Source organism: Labrus mixtus, chromosome 1 (genome assembly GCF_963584025.1).
Source record: "Labrus mixtus chromosome 1, fLabMix1.1, whole genome shotgun sequence".
NCBI classification, from domain to species: Eukaryota; Metazoa; Chordata; class Actinopteri; order Labriformes; family Labridae; genus Labrus; species Labrus mixtus.
Window position 1 is genome coordinate 17445687 of NC_083612.1, and position 22138 is coordinate 17467824.

The following is a 22138-nucleotide window of genomic DNA, read 5'->3' on the forward strand; positions in this document are numbered from 1 at the left end:
AAGTATATTTGATTTGGGAAACAATCTTGGGAGATCCAGAGTCAGGCTCGTGCTGCTGCATGAGGGGCCCTTTAAGGGGGAAAAACATTTCAACTCAGTGGACAGCCACATGTGATGCAGATGCAGAGGGAACAAATAAAATGCTTATCAATAGGAGCATGTTGAGCTAGCTTTTCCCCACGACTTATATTTCTAAAATCATTCAACAACGTGAGACTAGATCTTGTCAATTCACAGTCTAGCCGTCCTCATGACGTTTGAGCTCTTGTATGAGGGGTTGTAAGTGCCTAAAGAAAAACACCAAACATATGAGGGGTGATTAATGACGAAAAGTATCGAATTCGGCCTGTGGCTCCTTTCCCACCTATCATTCCAAAATCTCTCTCCCTGGTCTCCTAATCTATCCACTGTCCCAATAAATTAAGTCAAAGCCCCCCCCCAAAAAAAAAAAAGAAAAGATGAAATGTATGACACTATTTCTATTGTCTAGGCCACATGTGATGCCATGCAATGACATACTAATAACAATATTCCTCATGCCAACAAGATAGGAGATAGGAGTCACTTATGTCTGTAAACTTTTATTTAATTGAGAAATGGGTACATGTATATTCGTCATATACTCAAAAGTGATGATCATGTAAAAAAGGAAAATAAAAATAATTTTGCAACCAGTGAGTGAGATAAGTACCAGGGGAAAAAAGAGACTTTTCTCTATCAGAGAGGCTCCAGATAAGTATGGCTATTTCAGTAATCACAGTGTATGTGTTAAAAGGAAATGTGAATGCATGGAGTTGAATCAGAATCAGCTTTACTGGTAAGGTGTACTGTGCAGAAAATATACTACGTCAGTCAAATTGTAACATTACAAAGTCTGTCTTGCTCTTGAGGTGATGTTGGTTTTTCAGATCACATGATGTCCACATAACGCTGGCCTTGTTGCTAGTTTCCCTAATAATGTTAATGGTTGATTATAATCAAAATGGGTAATGTAGGATTGGGGGATGGAAACATGAGTTGGAACAGAGGCTTAATACATTCAGTCTTTGGACTTTTTGACAGGGTGATTGGTGGTAATTTGTGTGCAAGGGAACAGTACTAGAATGTTTTTTTTAATGTTTTATTTTAACAAAAAAAAAGTATATCCCATTGATATACAAGTTCTGGTCAATATGTGCAGCTAGACAAGAAAATAAATTGAGCATACTGGGCTGATCAAACATTATGACCTCAGTCATTTCAACAGATAAAAGCCATTCAAAGATCTTGAGGCGGCTTTCAATCTCAGAGCATTTATGAGATGTAAACCTAACTAAATTAAAACTTGCACTTTTGGTATGTAGACTAAGTGAATTATGTTAAACTTCATTATACTCTTGTATGTCTGGAGCAGAGGGGAGGACTCTGGCAGTCATCGGTTTTCTTAATGACACCACTTCCTCCACACGGTGGCACGTATCACCCTGCATACAGAATTAGGGGACGGTGTCTTTGGAGTCACGCCCCCCCCCCCCCCCCCCCCCAGCTCTGCTCTTGCTGCTGCTGCTGGGACTGAATGCTGGATCTGCTCGCCTGTTTTTAACCAGCCAGTGAGCCAGCCAGCAGCAGCAGCAGCAGCAGCACTGGTCGGACTGGAGTATGAGAACTGTCCGGAGAGCATAGATGAGCAAAACCTCTGGATTATCCGCGCGCTGGAGAGGCCAGAACCGAGCACCGTGGTGGACTGTCTTTATCTAGTCGTCAAAAGGGAAAAGAGCCACGGGGGGGAAGCATGGCGGTAGAAGAGGAAGGTCTGCGGGTTTTCCAGAGCGTTAAAATAAAAATAGGTAAGGAGAAAAATCCCTACCCCCAGTCTGAGCGCCTCAATGGATGGCTCCATATTAACGGGCCAGGCAGTCAGTGAAAACTGGAGGAGGACTGGTCTGTCTTGTTCCTGCTGTTATTGATATTCAAATCACGCTTTTTTTCTCCCCTTTCAGAGCATGGAGTGTGAGCTGAAAATTGTTAGATTTAAAATGTAAGGGGGGGGGGGGGGGGGTAATTCAAAGCCTTATGGGAAATTGTGGGAATTTGGCAGCTGGCATAAGAAGCCAGCTCTAGCCTACATGATCTGAACAGACTGTCTGATTTTCAGTAGTCTGTGCGACATAAAGGCTTCACGGCTGCACATTGACAGATGTTTTTTTTTTCTAGTTACTTCACATCATATAAAGCCTTTATTACACCTAAGCTGAACCATCGATTCAGTAATGTTATCCCCCTCTTCCTTCTCACAATACCACCCCCCCCCCCCCCCCCTCTTCCTTACAGCTTCATGCTTAACTGTCTAGCTATTGATTGTTAGCCCAGATTTCTATATTTAGATATCTTGCTGGTCCCCTGTGGGTACTCTTGGTTGTAGCAGGCATGTGGTGCATGCATATCTTGTGAATGGAGCCATGAGGAGGCTGAGTGCAGTGTGCATTGGAGGACAAGCGGTTTCATGCAATTCAGAAAATGGCATGACTGTCAAGGAGTTAATCAGAATGAAATGGAAGAAATGAATTTTCCACATCTTGAGTTGAAGTGTCGCAATTATGTTATAGGCTAGTGTGGGTTATCTAACCACATTAATCTAATGAATATAAACGAATAATAATAATAATAATGAGAATACTAAGGGGAAGAAATCGACAGACACTCTGGCCAGATTGTTTTCTTTTTTGAGTAACTGATTCAATTTGTGCACACGATTTCAGATAAAAGTTTACCATGCAATAACCCTTCAAATAATGTGCTTCATATGATAAACAGTCAAGAAGGAACATATTTTGGATGATACCAAACTCTGTTGAAGCTGCAAATCTGTTTTAGAATGTTTTGTCAAATGTATTTGTATTTGTTTCAGTAAACGTTTCTGTGGTTATTTTGTTGGAGAAAGATATATATTGTTCATATTTGTCCCGTGTAATATCATATCATTTAAAGCCAGCAGTGACTTGGTCTGCCTGCTCTATAGCTGTTATCTAAAGGGTCAGTGTTGGATGTTTTTACTGACATCAGGCACCCGACCCATCCTGACTGACTGACTGACTGTGCTGTCTGGTTTGTTTTGACTCCAAACATGCGACAGAAGGGATGAGCAGCGGAAAAACAAAATATTTGACACAACAAACACAAACACACACACAGACACACACACACACACACACACACACACACACACACACACACAAACAAACAAGCTGTGGGGCCGTCTGATGATGCCAGCCGGCATTACACAAAAACACTCCAGTGGAGCCTCTTCCAGTTGAGCTGGTGTAAAATGTTAAGCTGTGTTTTTAAGCTCCTTACCTGCTGTTCAAATTGGCCGCGGCATCCCCAGGAAACAGCTGGAGAGATATCATGTTTAGACCTGAAACTCCGGAGAGAGTTGCGGTGTTGAATCAGAAAGGCCTCGTCATATTGCTGCACTTTCTGAATGAACAATCAGTCAGCGTTGAGACTGTCAATGAAAACTTAATGACCGCATGACAGACGTCTTTCCTCTTGATACAAGCCCCACTGATGACTGTGTCAAAGAATCCACTTCAGGGAGTATTCACATCCTTTACAAAAGTAAAAAAAATAGCAGTACCACACTTTTGCATTTACTCTCTTTACGTATAAAAATTACGTCTGTTATAATGACGTCAAAATTCTATAGTTTTATGAACAAAATGTACTTAATGAAAAGTGCCGATGATGCATAATTGTGTACTACAGATTCCTCCATTGGCTTAATGACGTTGTGATAACAATTATAGCTTTATGATTGTCCTGACTTGGTAATTACTGGTAACTGATAATCATGAAGAACGTTTATGATGTCATCACTGCCCAGCGTTGACTCCTCAGCCTTCCTGTTCTTCTTGCACAGTGACAGCAGTAGAGTTCAAACCGTGTCGTTACCTAGCAGCAGCCACACTCGCTGTCAGTCTGCTCCCCACGGAGCTCTTCTCTCGGTAATCCCGGTGTAACACTTGCATCACATTGTTTTCATCAAAGTCTTGTCCTTTGGCAAGCGACCGCGGCCGGCTTGTGACTCAGAGCTGAGAATCGGCCACATATTTGTAGAGCAAAGAGAATAAAGAGAGAGAGAGGGGACTTATGATTGTTTTGGTTATGACTCCTCTCGGTTTCCTGGAGGAACACATGATTTTCGGAAACCGAACAGGACTACTGGGCCTGAGTCTGTGCTGTAAGAGGAACACAGGAAACAGGAAACTACCCCCAATTCACTTCCTGATTGGTTGGAATAGACTACAAAAAGGATTGTGTTTTTTCCTGCATGGCAACAAGCTAATGCAAAGCAGATGTGGTGCGTCGCAGAGCGAGGGGACAGAGGTGGTGTCTCACATACAGCAGCGGGCTGTGCTTCATCTGTCACCAACTATGTCCCTGTCAGCGCTCAGAAAGACGAGGAACTCTCTGTGGCACAGCTGGAGTCGGGATTTTGCTCTAATTAACAACAACATATGTGCATTTGACTGCTCTGCCACTGCGAGTATGACAAATGCATTTAACCATATCAGAATTGTTTATATTACTCTATTATCCTTCAAAGAAATGTGAATCACCACTTACTTTAACGTCTAAATTCCTACTGTGATACAAGCTATTGTGGAACCTATCTTTGCTCAAATCCACAAAATGTAAAAGTAGCCAGAGCAGCTTATGACCACTAGCAGCATGAACAAGAGTTATGGGCGTTCATGCCTCACAAAACCTAACAATGTACCCACAAAGGAAGTCATGGAGATTCTTCAAGCTAGCATGTAAAAAAAACAAACATGCAGGGTTTAAAATATGTCAGGAAAAAAAAAGTGTCTCTTAAGGACAAAAATGCATTCAACAACATTTTATATTCTAGCTGAGACACTCAAGCTTCAAAAAGTTGAAATGGTCAGACTGGATGTTGGTGAAATATTTGAATAAATCAGCCCTGAGATATCAACAATCGTTTTTGGACATTGAATCGCATTGACGCTGAATTTAAAAAAAAGTGATGATAAGGAGCTTGAAGCCTAAACAATAAGCTTACAGGAGCTTATAAGGTCCATAGACCTCTCTCCATTACACACAGTCTTTTGATCCTAAGTTATCCTCACAAGCTTCTCAACCTGCACGGCTGCGGATTTCAAGTGTTCCAGGAGCACTGTGTTGATATTTATTAATACAAACATTAATATAATAATAACTTTATTAGTACTTGCTTTGACACGTGCAGAAGCATTCATAAGCGACAAAGCATCAGAACCCAAACAACAACAACAACCAAAAAATGTGATTAGATCGCAACAATACGAGAGTGACTATGGATGTATAAAAAAAGAATTGACTGAATGGGCCACAGTGAGAAAAAAAAAACAGCAGATAATACAAATTGTGTCGAGGAGGTGAAGTGTTGGAGGTCGAGGAAATTCAGGCAGCTCAGGCTATGCTGACTCGGGCCTGGTCAGGAAAAGCCCCCCTCCCCCCTCCCCGCCTTGACAGCTGGCCAACAGAGGTTCCCAAACTTCCTCCTGTCCAGACTGAACAGGAGACATGGAACGATGAAGAGAATGAGGGCAGGAACACGTGTGTGTGTGTGTGTGTGTCGAGCACTCCAGCTTGTGTTGTCTTTGGGTGAAGGGCTCAGGATCCATTTAAGTTGTTGAGAAGAATAACAATCCTCGTGAGGCTATGATAACACGATGTTCTTAAGACGTGTGTGGGTTAAGAAGCTTCGACGTCACCACTGATGTGTACACTGAAGGCATGTACAGTATGTTAGCCTATGTCTTCATTTCGTCCTAGAAGGCGGCTTTCGGGGAAGTGTAGTTTGCTGTAAACATGTGTGTTGTCTGTTTAGACTCAGAGAGTGTTTCGGTCAAGGCAACTTCAGGCAGGTGGAATAATCCGGGCAGGGTGCAGCAGCTTCACTAGCCCTCACTAACGGCGAACACAGTACTAGGAATTGCGGGGAAGGCCAGCATGCTTGGTAAATGACCGGAGAGTGCCACTCCTTCAGGATGTCCTTCAAATGCCACCCCCGAGTGTGGACTCCTCGCTTGGATAACCCAACTGACTGACAATAGTGTGAACACATTCACCAGAAACGGGGGGGAAAAGAAAGCAGTGCCAGGATCGGGTTACGACTGCACTTATTATTACGGCGGCAATTTTTCATCAGACGTCACGCTCAGGGTGGAAAGCTCAAGTGTTGTTTGTCGTAGGCCTTTGCTCCAGGCTGTAACGTTACACAATTAGTCTATCTTACACATCAAATCTCACTGCTTCTTCATTTATCAGCAACTGCAAAGAAAATCTGATAATCTGCAGAAGAGGAACACGGGCCCATGTTTCAAACTAACACAACATTTTAGCTAACACAGTCAGGCTACAGTCAGAAAACAGCTATCAGTAGCATTTATGGTCCGACTTATGATAACTTAAGTATTGAAGTGGCTAATACTACTGTTTGGTAAAGTCACAGGAGACAACAGGAACAGCAAAGCTACCTAGCCAATGTATTGTCAGCTAGAAATGTACCTGCTAGCTTATAAAATGCTGAATTTATATTGGCCATGCAGCGGTTGAATGCTAGCGTTAGCTTTGTCCTCACAGTAGCTTAAAGGTGATCAAAAATGTAGCTTTTTTCCCCCCTACTGGACCTTCAGCAGCTGATACATTGAGAATCTTGAAATTCTTGCGAAAAAGACTTTCACAGGAAATAGTCATGAGGCGTTCACACACGCACACTGATTAAATCAGATTTCGCAACAGTGTTACTCTCGTCTGGTAACACAGACAATGTCACCTTGCCACACTCACACACACACACACACACACACACACACACACACACACACACACACACACACACACACACACACACACAGTACACCAAACTTCTCTCCCTTCCTGTGCTTGCAACAGACAGTGTATCTTCTCACCACCCGTGAACACAAAGATTGAGAGTATATGCATGAAGGAGAGAGTTGTCCTCATTTTACATTCTTACATTTAACTGTTCACACAGAAGTAATAAAACAGAGTATTTTGTGAAATGTGTGTATTAACATGTAAGCTGAAGGAAGTGTTGAGGTTTTTAACCCGATCCTCTTCATTCACATCCTGAATGAACATTTCTAACGAGACCTGGTTTTCGAGCGTATGTTTTTTTTCCCTGCACCGCATAACTGTACTGCACACGCCCTTTTTTGTGTGCATGTTTGTGGTTATGTATTTGTGTTTTTACTCAACTTTTCCATTGAGACTAACCAATGTGTTTGAACATTAGCTGCAGGCAGGCTCACTCTAGATACGCAGAGAGTTTGATGAGTAACTGAATGTTGGTTTATCACACACTGTGGTGTGCAAAACCGAGAAGAAGAAGAAAAAAACACCTTAACTGTAAACTCTTGTTTTTATTCCCCCATGATGATTGACCTCATGCTGCTCCATCTACTGTTGTGGTCGTGTGGAAACAGCTCAGCTCATGTGAACAGCTCGGCTGGTTTCAGTGTGGGTACATGTATAATGGGGGGGCAATTTGAGACAAGCTGCGTTGCATTTAAAAAGTTAAATTGGACGATAAATTGAGCGTGTTCGTCATTTACACGGGGATAATTACGTGTTTAGATTCATCTGAGGAGGGTCCAGTGTTTCATCTTTCATATTTGAACTGGTTGGATTGTGCTGAATCATTTAGCAGTCAATAAATAATACACGTACTGATAGCTGACTCATAATTGAAACATTTATTTAAATTGCATTCAAGATTTTAAACAAAAGTCAGTTTTGGAGTGATGATAACATGCTGCACATACTACACTACCACTTGATGTTAAAAAACCTTCTTGAATGTGTCGCTCAGCATCAAGGACAAAGTATGTCACGTTAGTCGAGTAAGAAAAAAGCAGAGTCAGTGTGTGTGGCATGTTGTCAAATAGGGTAAACATTTTTAAAAAATCTTCAGCTTGCTTAGATGACATCACTCAACCCAAACTTGGTCTGTTCTATCAAACATTTAGAGGATGTATGCTGTTAAATGTTTGATGTTTGTTTTTTTATCACCCATCGTTCTCCGCTTACAGCTCCTGAAACGGTGTCTTCAGTGACGTGCATGTGGACAGTGCAGGAGTGGACTGCACTGCAGTTGGGAAACAATGTCACTGTCTTACATAACAGTGGAACTGACATTCTACATGTTTACTTCAAAGATAGTGATTAGATCATGGTATTCAGTTCAGTGTTGTCATGTTAATTGGCTGACTATTGCCTTGTACAAGGGCCAATCATCTTAAGTTATATTGATTGTTATCATCTACTTTAAAGGGGCGTTCCAACACTTTTTACACATAAACATCAGGTAACCCGAGTGCTGTTATCGGTGTTGTCTTTTGCGACTTGAAGACAGTTCAGCCCAGTTGTTGTCATTAGTGGGTATTATGGGTTTGGTCTTAAGTTAAAGCAGATAATTGTGAGGTTTATCCTGAAAATTGTTTTCAGGCCTGAGTTTAAGAATGATCTGATACAAAAACCCTCCAGACTAGATTTGACATCTGCTTCAACATTCCCGCTGTAGAAAACATTAGAAATATGGTGTTCGCATTACAAAGTAAACCAACAGGAATGTGCACTTGTGTGTGTGTCTTGGTCCATACAGTCCCTTGCCGCATGGTGTTGTTAACAGTAAAAGGCCTGATGCAGGTCTTTGAGTCCTCATCTGATATCTGGCTTCTTTTGATTATCCAGACAGTCGTATTTCCATGGACCCATGCAGGACTTAAAAAGGTTTCATATTCACGTTTTCTGTTTTTTTCCCCCATTGTATGAAAGTATTTTGTTTTTGTATTTGTCCATAGGGCAATGTCTCCCCCGCCCATTCAAGACGAGACATCTCGTCTGTTACTCCTCACCATGAATGTAAACGTCATGAAAGGCAGACTGATGGGGCGAAGTCATACAATTGCTGAGACGGCATCAAAGTCTTAATGTTGACAAAATGGCATCACTGTAAATATCAGAGACAGAACAACGCCGTGCGATGTGTCTGAGTGTATATGTATGGGAATATATGTATGTTGTATACCCGGCATATCTCCTGCTTCTGCTAACCCGATGAACAAATCACACACTGGGACTCCAACATTATGCCGTTGTGGGGCTTAATGAAGAGGTAGTGGAGGTTGTAGGTACAAAATGCAGAGTGATGGCTCCATTATGCCGCTGCAGGGGAATCTCAATGTAAAATCATGTTTGACTGACGTGTAAGTAGTTGAGGGTGACGTTTGGAATTTCAGGGTTTTGGAGTTTGGCCCATAGTTATAGAGTCAGTATGTCTTGTTGTGTGTGTGTGCTGCTTATTATCCAGTGTTGCTTCGATGGATTTCTCTCACCAGTGCCTCATAATTATGAAGAAACCCTTTAGAACTTGACTTCTGAACAATAGTTCAAATGTTATGTGTTTTTAATTCTCGCTTTTTTAAAAGAGTTAAAACGTTTGTAGAGAAAGCCATCGTGATCAAATTTAAGCCCTAGTTTCAGTCATCAAGGAATGCTTAATTTGGGATCAAAGCCGCTGTGTGTGCGTGTGTTAATGTTTAGTCATCTTCAGACGGACACCAATGACTTACAGTTTTGGTTCACTTTTTACCCTTTACATGGGAGTATAAGAGGAACTGAGTATTATCTGTGGGGTAATAAATTGCCATCGTACAAGTTTCATTTTCTTTCTTTTCATTCTCACGACCATCTCGCTCTCTCTCTCTCTCTCTCTCTCTCTCTCTCTCTCTCTCTCTCTCTATCTGTCTTACACACTCCCACAGACACACACACACTCAGCACTCAGGGGTAACTGGGTTGTTCGCTGCTTTTAAACTACATCTTGGATCCAGTCGAAATTCCTTTCTCCTCATCTCATTTCCTGTTGTAGCTTTCTCCTCCAGAGCGAACCACTCTCCAGTTTTCTATCTGACTGACTTCTCTCTCTCTCTCTCTCTCTCTCTCTCTCTCTCCCTTGATTGAGTACACTGCTTGTGTTTTTCTCAGTGGCCCCCTCCTCCTTTCCTATCCTTAAAGCCTGTGTTTGACAGGCCAAACAGCCACTGAAAGCATTCGCGCCTGTGTATCCTCGAGTGTTTTCATGTCAGAGACTATTAGAAAAACGAGAGCAGCGGTGCCTCTGTAACTGTACGCACGAGTGTGGCCAACTGAAACCAGCCAACATGGGAGAAAGAGGAACAAAGCTACACATTCACTGACTCCATTACGCTATTTCAAACACTTGGGCTTCCTAATTTCTTCCTCCTTCTTGTCACTTTCCTCCGCGGGTATGAGGCGGAGTTCAACCTTTTTGGATTTGTCTATCAGTTCGGATTCACTTTGAACTCTGCGCTGTGTTCCTGTCACCATTATTTCCCCGCAAGTCTGCTGAACGCCCCCATGTTTTGCGTTCCGACCCACAGCACACACACACACACACACACACACACACACACACACACGTGCAAGAGTGTGTGTCTTTTCACTGTGTGTTTTCCCGTGATACTGAAGCAAGATATTCTCCACGGGCAGCTGCAGCGGTGCACAATGAAAAGAGAGAGCTGCTGCTGCTGTTGTTGTTGTTGTTGTTTATACTTCTTGCCTTTTTTAAATCTCAAAAAGGGAAAATGCACCCCTCTGGAGTGGAGAAAGTAAAGAGGTGTTTTTTTTTTTCTTGAATGAAAAAAGGGGGAAATGAACAAAAAAAAAAGAGGAAAGTAGAATGGGGTTGAAGCACATTTTTAATAAGAAATCGAAATCCATAGAAGCTCTACACGGATGACAGAAAAAAAAAAGGTGGTGTTCAGACAAAGAGCTAAAAGAGAAACCTCAGGGACCGTAAAGTCAGAGAGAATGATAGGCAGGTTGAGACAGAGGATTACAGACTGTGGTTTTATAATAAAGTCTTTAATCCTTATGTGTTGAATTGGAGGTTACTGGAGAGGCTAAGGCTTTCTCTTTGTCCCCATCAAACATACACAATGTATACACACACATCACACGTTGTACATTACTTGTTTAACAGGCAGGTATAGAGAGCAGCATAAACATTTTGACAATAACGAAGCACACAGGCAAAATAAGGCCATGCACAACAAACAAGGGAACATATCGGCCTGTTTTCAAAAGTGAAACTTGTCTTCTCCGCCCTCACTGCTGTCCTAAACTTCCCCTGAGAAACTCTCAGGGGAAGCTTCTTAACAACTCATGTAGCTATGCTAATGATGTGGTCAATGCTGCTTAGGACACAGTCATTATTCACTATGAAAATTGACCTCAAATTAGCATGAAACACGGCATCAAACATTCGTTGTAGATCCCTTTATGTGTCACAATAGTGTTATTTTTGAATGGTAAGGCAGTCAGAATAGCTCTATATGTTTTGGCCTTTAGTTAGCATTAGCATATATATCACAAAACATCGAAAACAGTTCAGTATAATGTTACTAATTTTTTATTGTAAGCAATACAAGACGTGCTTTTGTCACATTTTAGTAAAACACTAGTTATACATAACAAACCGTCATATATAAATGTAATTGAAAAATTACATTTTTTCATGCAGTCACAACAATGAGATCTGCATCCCTTTACCATTCAACATCATAGCACTACGGTGTGTTCAAACTGTGCAGGACTAAACATAGCTCATAAAAAATGTTATTTGCATATTTGGAATTGATCAAAAATCAATGCATTAATAATGTTTGAAATAAAAAGTTATTGTCTTAGTACATTACTTAATAGTTGGAAGCAACCGTTTTTCCGAGGACTACCCAAGTGATGCGTTCAGGTGCTCATGGCACAGAGTTCATTCGTGATAATGTGCACACTCAGTGAGGTGTGCATTTGTAAAAATGTAAGATTGAGTCACTAATTCCATTACTGCCCCTAGACATTTGATGTTTTGTTGACTCATCACTCGCCTGAGATAGCACCAACAACTCGAGGTGTTGAAGTTTCTTATTTGCACTGATGATTCACCTTCACAGAGAACCTTTCACCTGCGTTACTTACCACACATCAATTACAAAAATAAAGAAGTGAAGAGGATGAGAGGTTCAGGAAGGATGACTTATCTCGTGCATGTTTCAAGTCTCTGCAAGTTGATTTTCATGCTGTATTGACGTCAGTTGAAACCTCCAGTTGCTGAAAAAATACAGTCGTCACTCCAAGAAGGTTTGAAGAGAGGTTGGAGGTAATGCAACAAACATAAAAAGAAATGCAGCATTTATGAGTAAACATGCCTTTTTTGTAGATGTTTTGAGCTCTACGGTTGCTGATTTTGGCACACCGTTTTTTTTTAATGTACGTTGCATGTTAAGTCCTTAAACAAACACATGCAACACACCTGAGAAAGCCGTGCTAATCCTATGATTATCTTTTATTACTCGGATGAGCCGGATGGTTCAATCCAATCATTGGTCCTTAAAGATGATGAACTAGAGAGGGACTGGACTGAACTGAACTGAACTGAACTTGGGAGCGAGGGGTGAATGAGGACGAGCGCAGGAGAAAAATAAATGCAGGAGGAGAGTAAATGAGAGAGAAGGTGAGGTGAAGAGGAGACAGGAGGAGGATCTAATAACAGTGGGAAGGAAAGGGGATAAAGACAAAGATAAGAGAGGCTTACGTCATCACTCTGCTCGACACATAAACACAGACCGAGCTGGAATCTCTAACAACACATTTAGCCAGCATATCGTGTCTCATCTTTCAGAGCTCACGTGTCTCTTTAACTTGTGAATGAATTTTGTTATGGTGAGCTGTTGGTCTAATGATCTACACGCTAGATGAATAAGCCTCCAGAGGAGCCGTCATAACAGCGTGTTGCATTACAAACCCCACAGAGGGCACTTAATCGTCTGTTTGTCTCAGCATGGTTTTATATTTATCCTCCAGAGGGAATTATGGACTCAAGGTTCAGACATTTGTCTATGTGACTACTTTCTTTGCACGTATTCAAAAGAAATGACAGAATCTCAAGTAACAACAAAACAAACCAGAGCAGAGGAATCTCTCAGAATATGTATATTTTTTAATCCTTTTAGATGTCAAAACTCAAATATGTTTAAGCGACAACAATGTTTTACTTTGTGTCACAGGCTGGATGGCAGAGGGAAACACTATTATTTCCTTCCAGGAGAGTCTAAAAATGTGCAGGGTCAGCCCTGTATTTAAACATTAATCACTTCCGCCTTTTTACTCCAATGTTCCAGTGAATCCATCTGGAACAACTATAAATACTTTTCATTTCCAACATGGTCGGGGGGGGGGGGAACATAAAACATTCTGGACAGTAGGAGCGAACCTTTAGTTGTGGAGGTTATATGATGCTTGTTGTATGTAGAAAAATATAGATAATCATTCCTTTAAAAACTGACATTTCAGTGCTATTGGCAAAGCTGCCTGTGTGTAAATGTATGGATTCATTGATCTGAAATTCGTTCATTAGAGTTCATTAATACATTACATACATAAACATGTAAATATGCCAGATTAGCCAAAGTCTTATTTCCATCTGTGGTCCCCCAGCTGGTTGACCTCACAAAACACAGGCAGCACAACAACAAGCAGAACGCAAACAACAACACAAACTGTACAGAAGTCGACCTAGACAAACATATAACAATACAAAAGGTGGCTATACTATTTTGCATAGACCAACCAGGAATAAGACTGTAGTGATCGTCAGAGAAGATAAGATGTTGCATAAGGAGGCGGAAGGCAAAGTGCTGATGTATTTCACACCATTAGAAAGAGCTGGCGTAAAATGCACTTTTATGTAAAGTGCTAGTATAATTGCGCATAGCTTTAATGCACAAAATTAGCATATACAGACGTGTACATGCACCAAGCAGAAACCTCAGGTGAACCTGTTTTGATTTATGAAAGAAATGAGTTATGATGGGTGTGACCGATCTGACTACAAGCGGCTTGGTTGTAGCGATTTGTCAGGAGACCTGAGGCGGGACTCAGTTCTCTGCTTGTTGTTAGGTTGACTGAAAGTTTGACAGAGTTAGCATTTCCAATATGGTAACTGGGATTCTATAATAGCCCTTCGTAAAACCAATGGGTGACGTCCGTCAGGCTTTATCCATGTTCATTTACAGTCTATGGTACAAACATAGTAATGCAGAGGTAAATCACAGGGTTTTTTTTATAAACAGTGTCACTGCATGTAAGTGAAGGCTACATGATTAATATGATTACTCACCTCCTGTCAGTGTTGCCACATCATATATTTTCAGTTTTTGCAACACCAGCCTTCTTCTCCTTAAGTATATCCCTCTCAGTGTTTGAATTCTGAAGGTGTTAATTTGAGGCAGCAGGAAAAAAAACAAAGATTTTCAGAGAAGGTGGATATCTGTTTTGTGTTTCTCCAAATGTCAACACTCTCCTCTTCCTCTATTCCGGGTTTGTAAGCACTGCAGTGTGTTTAAAAAGCCTTGTGTTCTGCTCAAGACTCCTGCTGCATCTATTTAAACTTTTTCCTTGTGCTGCAGGAGAAGCTTTTGTTCTTTTTAAGAGGCTGGAGAAATGATGATCGGCTGTTTTTTTGAAAGTTATTTTTAAGCATTACAAACCAAAAGGGCTTCGCCTCATAGCTTATAACTAACAATTTACTGTAAGAAGTCAACATATTGAATATATCTTAGTTTAATTGGGTCAAAGGCAAAAAGTAAAGCCAAAGATTAAGTGAAGCACTCATTCATTTAAAGCCAGAAATCCAGATTTGCCATTTCACCGCTTGTCGGCTGAGCAGCAGCATCTGATTCCTGTGCAGATAATGGAGCGCTGTAGTGACCATGACGCGTGTAACCATAGACCACGTAGTCCTCAGGGTCCCTAGGGCGAAGAAAAGAGACAATAAGAAACAGAGACTTGACTAGCATGGATCATTGGCTTCATAAAGGAGGATGTATTGCTCCTGAGGGAGGACTGTAGCACCACCTGTGTGTGTGTGTGTGTGTTTGTGTTTGTGTGTGTGTGTGTGTGTGTGTGTGTGTGTGTGTGTGTGTGTGTGTGTGTGTGTGTGTGTGTGTGTGTGTGTGTGTGTGTGTGTGTTTGTGTGTTTGTGTTTGTTTGTGTGTGTGTGTGTGTGTGTGTGTGTGTGTTAATGTCTCGGTGGGTGGTTGGGCCACATTCCTGTGAAAGGGAGTGCTATCTGTCACACATGTTTGATGAACACATTGAGCTTCAGCAGGATTCAGGAAATGTCCCACGCAGATTCTTTCATTCTCAGATCTGACAACATGGTCAGACACACAAACACAAACACACACACACACACTGAAGGAAGCTGTGTCCACATGCTGTTTTGAAGGTTAAGGTATAATTAGTGTTTGTTTCTGAAAAATCAGCTTAGTATTTCTGACACCTTGCTGACCTAATCTCTTTACACAAGCTGTCAGGTTATCCACTGTACTACAGGTGTAAAGTTACATAATCCTTTTTTCATTTAAACTCAGCTTTAAGCTGCGTTCAAGTGTTCTTAATGAAGTAAGACCTTGCAGGCCTTTTGCTGAATACAAATAATAAACACTCACTTTCTCTACTTTCGGCTGACTTTCCTACTTTTATTGTGCGCAGGAGAGGCAAAAAACATCCCTCCGTACCCGGGGCCAAACAGGATGAGGGACTGCTACTGCACCGTCAACCTGGACCAGGAAGAAGTCTTCAGGACCAAGATCATCGAGAAGTCACTTTGGTACGTTCAAGGCCCCTCATCTCCACTCAATCAGGAAATACAAAATAAAATTTGACTTTCTCAGACATCAAACTGCCAGGCTCATTTGGTTTAAAAATCAGCTGCCTTTTAGATTGAAGACTTTCACAGACATGACTTTGTCTTTCCTCAGAGTACTTTCAATCTTTTCCCATTACGTACATTTTTTGGGCACATAGGAGTTTTTGTCAATGTATGTGGTTCAAAGTAAAGCAAAATTCACTGAGAAATAATGGAAATATCACATACATCAATTTAAGAAGAGCGGCTCAAAGGATTAGGGGGATCTATGGATTTATTATTGTTGGTCACATTTTTCAATTCGCTGGACATTTCATATCTGTATGATGCTTTGACTTTTCCTGCTCTGTAACACATGTTACAGAAATGTCCATACAGACTTTATTTCTTATCTAAGACATTCAGTCACCATTTTTTTTTTTAAAGGAAATTGTATTCATCTTACCTAAAACACCTTTCCTCATAACATTCATTCTTATCGTCTTTTGACATCTTAAATAAAATACCAAATTTCGATCAGGCAAGAGGAGTCTCTAACCCCGCTTTACCTTTTTGTCCCCTCTCTCTTCAGTCCGTTTTATGGAGAGGACTTCTACTGCGAGATCCCACGTAGCTTCAGACATCTCTCTTTCTACATCTTTGACAGGGACGTCTTCAGGAGGGACTCCAGTATCGGTGAGTTTGCAGCTCCATCATCTGTCACACTACACATTAATGCTGCAACCTTAAAGAAGCTGCTTCACTGCATCAAGTCGTGAGTGTCTGAAAAGTTTTACAAAACGTACTGCCGTATTATGATGTTTTAACCAGCTAAAGCAGCACTTCAGACTCCTGCTTAATGAAACATAACGATGATCTTTCTTGTTATAGTTACAAAAGAGACTTTTGTCTCTTCTTTTGTTTAATTTGTGTTCAGTGTAACGTCTGGGTGACGTCGAATCAATACTGTTAGATGGACAGTATTTATGCCCCATATTTGACATGTTTAGTTGGCATCTTGAAAATGATGTTCATAAGTTACTTTTGAAGATGGCAGATGAGATGTAAACAACAGTCATCATATGATAATTAATATTAGCTATCCAGAAGGCTTTTTACCCCAAATTTCCACATTGTGCCCGCCTTTATGGCTGTAGCCTCATATTTAACTGTCAGACACAAAGCGGTGTCAGACAGGTGTTCTTGTCTAACTTTAGGAAACAAGGTCATAACCATATTTCTCCAAGTATTGAATGATATCTCTGCCCTATATAGCATTCAGCTAAACTTCTATCATAAAGTTTGGGTGTCTGTTAGTGGCCGGATGTTTTTATCAGTGTTAATGGGAGTGTCAGTTTTCAAATTTCTAGATTGGTCATTCTGAGAATGTGAGCACTGACAACAAACTGAAAAGTGTGATTTAAATTTGTGGGTGTGTGTGTGTGTGGGGCTGGGTGTGGGTGTGGGAAAGGTTGAATGTATAGTTTCAGTATAGAAATGGCTGGTTCAAATTCAGGCCACTCAGGGAGTTATTCTGCACCTGGTGCCTGCATGCAATAAGAGAGATTGATGAATATCTGGGGTTTTTTTTTTAGTGTGAAACGCCTCCTAACACGTAGGCTTTTCAGGAAGTTTTGAGCTCATTTGTCTTTCTGTGCTATTGTTTGTGTAAAGGCAAGGTTGCAGTGAAGAAAGAGGACCTGCAGAAATATCACGGCAAAGACACCTGGTTTCAGCTTCAACCTGTCAGCGCTGACTCAGAGGTGCAGGTCAGTACACAGAGAAAACACACACACACACACACACACACACACACACACACACACACACACACACACACACACTCATGCATGCTTGCACACGCGCGCACACACACACTAACACACACACACTTTGTCACAAATTTTAAACAAAGCACTCACTTAAAGACCCATCTTCAGGTGTTGACCAGAATGTGTCTTGTTGATATTCAAATCTGTCATTGAACCCTTCCTCGGATTAGAATTTCTCCTGCAAATAAAGAAATTTAAATATATCAAAGTATTTTAAATGTTTTAATCTCAAAAACCTTTACACACAGCTCAGCCTTTAAGTGTATTGATGTTTGATGGTGTTCTGCATGGTCATGGTTCCACCAGGGCAGAACCCAAACAAACACAGCATGTGTGCACCTGAAACAAATGAGCTGCGGGGTCAAAGTCACCGGCCGGCTTTCCCTGTACATGCTGTAGATCCTGGGTTATAGAGACAAGCCAAAGCTTTGATCAAAATCACCATAGCCATTTAAACACATGCAATTCTGAAAATTTCCGGAACATTTTGACAGCCTGCCCCGAAAATTTATTGAGTTGCCTGTTAACATATGCACCTCGCAGTGGGAGTCTATCTATTATATCCCTGTCGGACTGGCAGAAGAATTCTGGTCAGAGTTGGAGTGAAAAATGTTGCTTTTTGCGTTCACACATGCAGCTCCTCTCGAAAATTTCAGGACGTTTTCAGGAGTTTTGTGCATGTGAATGGGACTTTTGATCACCACATGTGTTGTTAGTTTTGCAGAATGTGGCTTTAATTTTATTTTGAAAAACATTCTTCTTGTGGTTGGAAATATTGAGTATACTCCCCTGGGGTTATTGTTAAATGTCTATTCTACCTTTTTATTAAACTTTCCTTAAAAAAAAGATATCAGCCTGGCTGTTTTTTTTTAAACATTGTGATTGTCTTCTCGGCTTCACATACTTATGGCTAATTCTTGGTTCTTTGGGTCAAATGGTGAAATCGGAAGAAAGCATATTTGCACAACTCATTGTGGCGTTTGGATTTGATTTGAGTGAATTTAGAGACTTTTCTTTTATAACAAATGATTTTTCCACCAAATGCAATGCCATAGCACCCCCTTTGGGTTTCCCCAGCAACTTATAAACAAGTTAAAATATTAAAGGATGCACATGTGAATTTCTTAACGAACAATATAAAATCTCAGAAAGGTAGAAAAAAAGCTTTATTTTTATTGTGTTTTTACTGCGAGCTATTTGTCCATGAATTACAAAAATGTCTAGTTATCAGGCTTGGAGCTGTTCCATGCTCATGTGATTATTTTCTTCCATTCAGTATTCAACAGTCTCACTCACCCACACACAAGGTTACACACACACATGCAGTCACAGAGAGAAACACACATACCCAGTTCATAGTGTCATGTGCACACACACACACACACACACACACACACACACACACACACACACACACACACACACAGTGACAGACAGTCAGATCCACAGCGAACAGTAACATCTGCAGACAGATGGGTGTGTGTAGCCCTGGAGCAGGGATCTGAAACAGAGACACATTCATCCGAGGAGCCGGGGAGAGGAAGGATGTGTGAGAGAACGAGAGTAAAGAGAGAAAGCGAGGGAGATGGATCAAATGAAGTAGGAAGATAGAGTGTCTCTCTTCTCTTTTCAATAGAGGACGCATTGTTTGGCCTGTGTGCACATGTGTAAGTGTGTGTGTTTGTTCCCCATGCTTGAATCGGCCAGAAAGAGAAACGCCTGTGAGTTTGCATACTGATGCTGTTAATTAATGGAGCTTTTCTAGACAGCTGCACCACGACACTGTCATTATGTCATTAATCCAATCACTTCCAGGCTAAATAACTCCAGCATGTCTTCAGGCTGGCCATGAATCGATATATAATATCACCACCTCTACTACCACTATATGTTTTACTGGTTGTGTGGTATACATAAGAAATGTCTATTTATTTATATGTTTGCTTTCTGCAGGGGAAAGTGCACCTGGAGCTGCGTCTAAGTGAGGTCATCACAGACAGCGGAGCCATCAACCACAAACTGGCCACACGGTGAGACTGAACACACACACACACACACACACACACACACACACACACACACACACACACAGACACACACACACACACACACACACACACACACACACACACACACACACACACGCCTTTGCACTCACTGTGTTACTCATGCAATTCTACACCTCACAATTTCATGTGCGTAGAAAAACATATTACTTTCCTGACCACATCCTGTGGTTACAAAAATGATTATCTTTATAAAAATAAAACTTTCCTTGCCAAAAGACCAAAAAGCTGCGAAAAAAAAACCAGACATCAGCCGCAGCTACACTTCGTGTTAAGTGACAGCGAGGAAATTAGCATGCTCAAACACTAGACTAAGATGGCAAAACATTTTGAAAATCACACCTTCTTAAATTTGAACAGTGCCGTTTAGAGCATCACTTTTAATGCAAACCTCACTTATGTAAAGAAACAACACAACAACACTGAGGATAGTCTGGTGCTACATGTGACGGGCTGGATGAACTGTTGTTCCTGTAAACCCTCCATCCGGCCGTGAACCTGTATCACTTGTGTTGCTTTCTCTTTCTGATACATGTCGCTGCTGGTTAATGTAATGCTCAGGAGCAAACTTTGTGTTGTTTGTAGAAATCACTCTGATCTTTGCTCATATATAACTTCCAATGTAATCGACACTTGAAGGGTATTTCCATTTTAGAGACTCTATTAATATGTTTGTATCATCACTTTGTAGGTTTTTACTGGTCCTTTTTTGGTTCAATTGAGGGTTTTTGTCAGAGCACTGTTTGGTATGTGACATGCTTCACAATTGCGCCAAGTTGCATAGCTTGTTTCCCAGCAACAGCTTTGACTGGTACAGGGCTACTTGAAGGTTACAGAGTTTTTTAAACAATGACTATGTTTCTGAATGTTTGAATCAGTATGTTGTGGTATAAGTTTCATAAATCTGCCCTTCTAAATTGTCTCTGTTTGGGTTGAGGTGTGTGTGTAAAATGAGGTAAACTTTGCATGAGGTGTGTGTGTGTGAACTTAGTGTTCGGAGAGGATCAATGATATGATTATGGCTGGATTATTCTGTGTGTACATTTGTGTGTGCTTGTTTGCTCCCGAGCTCTTCTTCTGTAACATGCAGCAGTAAAGTCAGATGATGAGCCAGCGTGGCTTCTTTCCCATTGTGGGTAAGGAGCTTAGAGTAGGAGGTCATCTAGTCAGATTTCTCTAGGAAGACATGTGTACGCGGGAGATGGAGGCTGAGTCCATTCAGCTTTACAGATCAAACAAACCAGCTGAGAGAAATTCAAATCTTCACATTCTTCTACGTAAATGAATGAGGAAAAACAAACCCAAAGCAGGCTCCTACACTACCCACAATGCAACTCGCCAACCCAAAGTTAAGTTGCGCGTTTTGGGTGTGTTATTCTAGTAGTGGATAGTGTGGCTCCAAGGTGTTGGCTTATCTATAGAAGTGGGGCTACAGAGGACTCCCTTTTCACCGCCATCTTTTTTTCATTTTCAAGCTTGTTGTCTTCAGATCCATTAGGGCTGACTCAAGTGACATCACTTAAATGACAACACTTGAGTCAGTCTATCAGATTTCCCACAGCAGTCACACAGACATTGCGTGTGTAAAAATCAATGGAGTTATCACTCAGATGATTTGATGTCAGTATTTGACTTGGTTGTTGAGAAACAATGTTTTTCTTTTCCATCAAGTCAATTATTGAAATAATTTCCTCAACCATTGACAAATGCTGTCAGACAGAAAATGTTAGACATTTCACACAAAAACACAGTTACCTTTGGAGGATTTTCACAACGACAGCGACTCATAATCACGTCTGCTTTTCGTGTGTGATTTTGGCACCGTGGTGGTAATTTGTTTCCCATCTTGTTTGAGTGAGATTGTTTTTGACAGGAGACGTGGGCGCAGAAAATGAAGCAACCCATTAACCTGATGTGAGTAATGTCGACTAAAACAAATAAGTCTGCCTCACCACCGCTGTCTGGCATGTCAGCGCCCACAGCAGTGATGAGTGAGAGGGAGACAGGGAGAGAGAGAGAGAGGGATAGAGAGAGAGAATAGGCTGGATAGTAGGCCAAGCAGGGGTTATATAAACAAGCTTATTGGACAGGAAGCACTCTGGTATTAGTGATGCTTAACCCAGCCCACTCCTTATTCCTTAATAGAAAACCTGTGTGTGTGTGTGTGTGTGTGCGTGCGTGTGTGTGTGTGTGTGTGTGTGTGTCAGTACAGTTGTGGGCAGTGCTGTGATTTGCAGTGTAATTCACCATGTGGTGTGAGTAGTTGTGCATCACCATGACACGCAGGAAGTGATTCGTCCCGCTGGGTGTTGTGTCCTGCTTGGGTGCTAATCCCCTTACAGCATGATGTCATCACACAACCATGAAACAAGAACATACATAGACACACTGTAGATAGATAGCTTTAGATTATTCTATTAAATAGTGTTTGAGATAGTATTCACTTCTTTTAAATATTTGAG

The 22138-nt window shown here is 41.2% G+C and overlaps 1 protein-coding gene across 1 annotated transcript in view; it reads left to right on the plus strand.

The window, feature by feature from the left end:
• The first annotated feature begins 1597 nt into the window (after positions 1-1597).
• rasa3 (RAS p21 protein activator 3) overlaps positions 1598-22138 on the plus strand; it is a 38387-nt gene continuing 17846 nt past the window's right edge. The window contains exons 1-5 of the mRNA XM_061035806.1: positions 1598-1826; positions 15643-15760; positions 16371-16474; positions 17453-17547; positions 19564-19640. Coding sequence (XP_060891789.1) covers positions 1772-1826; positions 15643-15760; positions 16371-16474; positions 17453-17547; positions 19564-19640 — 449 coding nt within the window. The 5' untranslated portion in view covers positions 1598-1771. The remainder of the gene's footprint in view (positions 1827-15642; positions 15761-16370; positions 16475-17452; positions 17548-19563; positions 19641-22138) is intronic.